Source organism: Panthera onca, chromosome C2 (assembly GCF_046562875.1).
Source record: "Panthera onca isolate mPanOnc1 chromosome C2, mPanOnc1 haplotype 2, whole genome shotgun sequence".
NCBI classification, from domain to species: Eukaryota; Metazoa; Chordata; class Mammalia; order Carnivora; family Felidae; genus Panthera; species Panthera onca.
The window spans coordinates 109,508,914-109,515,125 of NC_138347.1; the positions used below are offsets into that span (position 1 = coordinate 109,508,914).

Consider the following 6,212-nt stretch of genomic DNA (forward strand, 5'->3'; position numbering starts at 1 on the left):
CCATATCTTTCTATAATAACACTGAATGTAAATGGATTAAATGCACCAACTAAAAGACATAGGGTATCAGAATGGATAAAAAAGCAAGACCCATCTATTTGCTGTCTACAAGAGACTCATTTTAGATCTGAGGACACCTTTAGATTGAGAGTGAGGGGATGGAGAACTATTTATCATGCTCCTGGAAGCCAAAAGAAAGCTGGAGTAGCCATACTTATATCAGACAAACTAGACTTTAAATTAAAGGCTGTAACAAGAGATGAAGAAGGGCATTATATAATAATCACAGGGTCTATCCACCAGGAAGAGCTAACTATTATAAATGTCTATGCGCCAAATACCCGAGCCCCCAGATATATAAAACAATTACTCATAAACATAAGCAACCTTATTGATAAGAATGTGGTCATTGCAGGGGACTTTAACACCCCACTTACAGAAATGGATAGATCATCTAGACACACAGTCAATAAAGAAACAAGGGCCCTGAATGATACATTGGATCAGATGGACTTGACAGATCTATTTAGAACTCTGCATCCCAAAGCAACAGAATATACTTTCTTCTCGAGTGCACATGGAACATTCTCCAAGATAGATCATATACTGGGTCACAAAACAGCCCTTCATAAGTTTACAAGAATTGAAATTATACCATGCATACTTTCAGACCACAATGCTATGAAGCTTGAAATCAACCACAGGAGGGGCGCCTGGGTGGCGCAGTCGGTTGAGCGTCCGACTTCAGCCAGGTCACGATCTCGCGGTCCGTGAGTTCGAGCCCCGCGTCAGGCTCTGGGCTGATGGCTCGGAGCCTGGAGCCTGTTTCCGATTCTGTGTCTCCCTCTCTCTCTGCCCCTCCCCTGTTCATGCTCGGTCTCTCTCTGTCCCAAAAATAAAATAAAAAAAAAAAACGTTGAAAAAAAAAAAGAAATCAACCACAGGAAAAAGTCTGGAAAACCTCCAAAAGCATGGAGGTTAAAGAACACCCTACTAACGAATGAGTGGGTCAACCAGGCAATTAGAGAAGAAATTAAAATATACATGGAAACAAACGAAAATGAAAATACAACAAAATGAATTCAGTCTATTAGTGAATAAAACATTTTTCCTGAATAAACATTATAATTATTTTTTAAAAGTTACTGATGGGATACCAAAGAAATGAGATTCTAGACTGAACTCTTTTCTTTTTTTTTTAATTTTTTTATTTTTTTATTATTATTTTTTTTCCAATATATGAAATTTATTGTCAAATTGGTTTCCATACATGAACTCTTTTCTGAGATCTGGGCAATTCATGTTCATTGAATTAGTTCCCCCCCCCCCTCATTTTCTGTAGAAAACAAAAATAAATGATGAGTTATAAAGTAATTCTTCCTCAAAGTTCAAATTGGTAGCAATGTTAATGATAGTCAATTTTATATCAAAAAAGAAAGCTTAAGGTAATTTTAATGTAGAAATATTTTCATACATTCTGTTTTTAACCACTTTAGGCAAATTGTTTTATACTAGTATATATGTATATTTGTTTTTTGGACGGTATGTCACTGTTTCTTTTTAATATCTTTTTTTTTTTGGTCTTAAGATAGGGTATTCATTTGAATCTATTTAGTTTAAAAAATCAGTATTTAAGTGAGATTAATCACTTTTTCATTCTATCTCTGTTTATCTTGCCTCAATTAACCTTTTATCAATATATAATTATTTAGTATTAAAAAAAATGGACTTTACCAGGGATTTTGTTACATAGATATTACAAGTCTCTCTTCTGCCTGGTATACCCAGGCATTTTTAAAAATACATTTAAATTGTATATAGAGAAAGAGAGAGATGACAACTGTGCTTGAATGATATAACATAAACATATTGCATAATCATGTAATAAACTTACCAGATTGTTGGCTGCACAGTCTAATTATAGGCATATGACTTGAGGTAAAAAATCAATTCATCCTGAATTCATATATCACAAAGGATTCACTGTGGCTGAGGCGTCACTGCAAGTGGGAAAGTAGGAAGATGAGGCTTTTCAGGTACTCAATGAGGAGTTCAGATTTTTATTTTCTGGGAGATGGAGAACCATGGGTGGATTCTGGTGAGTGATGAGATGTGGTCATTTGAAGGGACACCTCCCTCTCGGAGCTCTGTGGAGGTAGACTTGGTCAGGCAACTCTTGTCTTTTCAAGAAGGACACCCTTAATCTCGTGGTGGACTTTTTGAGAAGTTGGTCACAGGGTCATTTTGCAAAACTTTTCCATCCAGACCTGAAAATTAAAGTTATTCCAGTGAGAATCTAGAGCACAGTCTAGGTCGTATTACATAAACCAGGTTGGACTTTGAAAAATGGGATGTCCTATTTTTATACATTGCTAATAAAAACAAGCTTATGACTGCTCTCTGAAAATTCTAGGCAATACCCCAGCCTTTCGTTGTTTTAGTTTCTAGTACATTTATATTAAAATGTTCTGTTTTTAGAATGGTTCACAGTGAGGGGCACCACATAATTTACTTTATCTTTTGCATCCTGTAATGTAATAAATGTCTGTATTTCCACATAGCTTTTTCATCTCCTCTTTATGACCCCTCCACTGTGGAAAGGTATCACTATTCTCATTTTAAAATTCAAGAGGCTGATACTCAGGTTAAGCAACTTGGCCTTCATTACAGAACTAGCAGAGTTGGAATTTGAAGCCAGGTCTTTCCGACTCCAAAGTGTTTTTTCCCCCAGTAGATTACCCTCTCTCCTTGATAGAACTTGTCTAATTGCAATGCCATTTTTCCTCTGTACACCCCCTTTCCTAAATATTTTCTCCATGTTGCCTGAAGGCATTGGGTGAATTAAAAATCTGCCCATCTCTGGGTTAGGATAGCTCAACTTCTTTAATTGTTTAGCTTATGTAGCCCGTTGCTTCCTCCATGATAACAGGATAAAGAAGAGCCAGGGGAGATCTGTTCTCCAACACCTTACATCACTCTGCAGACAATTGGCAGTCAGGAGAGAGGCAGCTGCCACACTCTTCAGATATCTCTCTATTTAAAGTTCAAAGAGACGGTGCGTGACAACAACGAAGAGGTGAGCGTGGCCCTGACCAACCCACCCAGCAACAGGAAGAATGGCTGAAAAAGGTAAGATTTAAGGCATCAGACCCTCTTGGTAAGACAGGCCCAAGCTCCCTGGTTTATTTTATGTTCCCCAGTATTTAGTATTTCTCAGTTATTCTTAAGAATGTGGTATCTCTGCTAAATGGGCATTAATCATATATGTTAGCATGGCTACGAAAAAAGCCATTCAATGTACAATTTATGGATTATGTCTGTACGTTACGTGTAGTTTCAAAGGATCAAACAAACAAAAGAGCTTAATTTGTTCATGCTTGTTTTGAAAGAGGTGGGAGTCAGTTATTCTCGAGTGTTATACAAGATTTGAGGTATTGTGGTGTGCTGGACCAGAATTGAGGACATTTGATTCTGTCCTCAATCCGTGGCTGTCCACAGATCAGCCATGTGAGTTTGGGGAAGCTCCGCTACCTCTTTGGGCCTGTTTTCTGCCTCTAAAGTGAAAATGAATAAAATGGACTTAGTCGTTTCTGATATGCTTCAGATCTGAATTTCTTATTTTCTGGTTTTAAAATGTGTGTTATATTTAAGAAAAATGATTGACTCTACTATGACAGAAGGGGCTCAATATATATTGTATCCAAGAAATGCTTTTTTACACTACACTGTTTGCTCTTAATCTGGACAATGATCTCATGAGATAGGCAGTATTGTCTTCCATTTCCATTTTACAGATAAGGAAACTGAGGCATAGCCGAGTATAGTCACTTGCCTGTGATCATAGAAAGTGGTGGCAGCAGATTCTGAATGCAGACAGTCTTGTTTCAGTGCACAGTGCCCTTAAGGATACTTCCAGGTATAACCTCTTGGGTATGCTCAGAATTGGACAGAGAGAAGCATTTTGAAATCACTCTTCATATTTAAAAAGAAGTTTTGTGCTTGGTTGTGCCATAATATAAGTGACCTATGCAAAGTATATTGTGTTCCTATATATTCCTATTTCAAAACAATGCTACAGATTATGGTAAAACTTAAAATATTCATGTTAAAAGAACACAAATGCAGGCATACTCTGAGTGTTGAAATGCAGTCAACTGTACTGTTTTACAATGAGTAGTAAATAATGAGATATATACTTTTAGGGCTTTATTACATGTAAATTTTAGAATCGTACAAAAATATGCTTGTATAAGATATTTATAAATGCTCAATTAGAATATTCGTATTAATTTTTAAGTTCTTTGAAACTGGGAAAAAAGTGAAATCGCATATATGAACAGTTCAAAAAAATCACTGCTATGTACTCCCACTGTAATGGCACCTTAATTCATAAAAAGGCTTTCATCCAAATGAGAGTAAAGGGCATATCACAATGTTCGCTTTATACTTAAAGCAATACCACAGGCAGGTAAAGAGAAAGGTTTTTCCATGAGTGGTTAATGCTTTGTTCAAGGTCAAAGCGAGATGGAGAAGCAAGGAAAACCTGTTGAATTTGTTAGAGTTAAAAGACATGCCAACATTCCTGGAAAGATAGATTTAAACTATTAAAATTCACTTTAACTGCACAAAGTTTGCTTTTATTAGAGGAGCTCCTAATTTTAGAAGTGTTTCTTTTCCTGATGATTTTAATAGTACTTAAAAAAAAAAACTTCACATTTTAAAATGATAGAAATGGTAACAGGCACACAATTGCTAAGAAAATGCGTTCTCTTTGTTAGCTGGTGGTACAAAACCCAATTGTGCTTTTCAGTTAAGAATATATCTGAGTCCTTATGTGTGGACATTAATTCTATATGATGTCTTTTTGTGCTCTTTTTGAATCTTTTTGTGTGGTGTGCATGTACAATGAATATTTTAAAAATGATAATTTTATAAATTGCTTTCTTCAGATTAGAGTTCAAAATAGACACAGGAGTAATCATTGTTCTAAATGTCTTTTATGTGTGTTGGATCAGTGTTGGTTGCTCTATTGAATATGTTAACCAAATAGAATCTCTTTTCTCTAGTTGAGAATGATCATATAAGGTATAATGCTTTTCTTTTCCTATGATACTTAGGATTAAAGTCAGCTATGAAGGCTAACAACAATTTTCAATAACTTTCCCTATATTATGATTATTTAGTTTAGGAGGAATTGCCTCAAAAGTCATTTTCGATTGTTTCTGTGTAAACAGCTGTTCTCTGTGTTCTTGAACAAATGCAGGGATGTGTTCTGTGTACCCTAGGCACACACACAGGAAGGTTAGAGTTTGCAAAGGTCTTGCACATGCACAGTATCATTTGATCCTCTCAACAACTCAGGGAGGTAGATATCACAAGTTTCATTATCTCTACAAATAGGGAAGTTCAAGCTCAGAGTTGCCCAAGGTCGCGTAACTGTATAAGGAAAGCCTATCATTTGAACACAGGTCTTTCCTTTTAAATACCCAGCTGAGTCTCATGTACCCTTTGTAGAACAGAAGATAATAATCATGTCTGAGAGTGACTGAAGAGTGTATTTTTTTTTCCTCTTGGTATTATCAGATTCCATTTATTCTCTCAAATAAATTCTCTATCTTCAGAAGATATGATGCCAAAATGACCTACCTACTCTCTTTTCTTTTCTTTGTTTTTAAGCAGAATCTACACTATCACACCTTCTGGTCCCTATTCTTCTCTTGATTGGCTGGATTGTGGGCTGCATCATAATGGTTTATGTTGTCTTCTCTTAGAAAGGTAAAGTTTTCAATAATTGAATATGTTTATTCATAAAGACCATACATTACTCCAGGAATAATCTTTTCTGTTTTACTAATGGAACATTTTATCATACAGGCAAGAAGACTTCAGATTGACTTCATTTAGAAGAATTAAGAAAAACATGAACATGACAGATTATTAAACATTTCTCATGTAAATAACTGCAATGTTTGACATCACTTTCTAACCTTGGATTTGTAAACTGTTACTTTGGTGTACATATGAATCTTTTCAGGAACTTTTAAAAATTCCAACTACAAATAAGAACTGTAAGAAATTATGGATGAATTTCTCTATAACCTGGGAATAGAAAAAATGTTCCAAACTTTGACTAAAAATAGGGAAAAGTTTGATGAATTACATTAAAAATTTTGGGGGGGTGCCCACTGAAAAAAAACCCTATAGAAAAAATG

The 6,212-nt window shown here is 35.5% G+C and overlaps 1 protein-coding gene across 1 annotated transcript in view; it reads left to right on the forward strand.

The window, feature by feature from the left end:
* The window catches only part of STRIT1 (small transmembrane regulator of ion transport 1), a 40,587-nt gene extending 34,609 nt beyond the window's left edge, over positions 1–5,978 (forward strand). The window contains exons 3-5 of the mRNA XM_060639036.2: positions 2,930–3,129; positions 5,680–5,775; positions 5,875–5,978. Of these exons, the coding sequence (XP_060495019.1) occupies positions 3,117–3,129; positions 5,680–5,771 (105 nt within the window). The 5' untranslated portion in view covers positions 2,930–3,116 and the 3' untranslated portion in view covers positions 5,772–5,775; positions 5,875–5,978. The remainder of the gene's footprint in view (positions 1–2,929; positions 3,130–5,679; positions 5,776–5,874) is intronic.
* Positions 5,979–6,212: the final 234 nt, after the last annotated feature.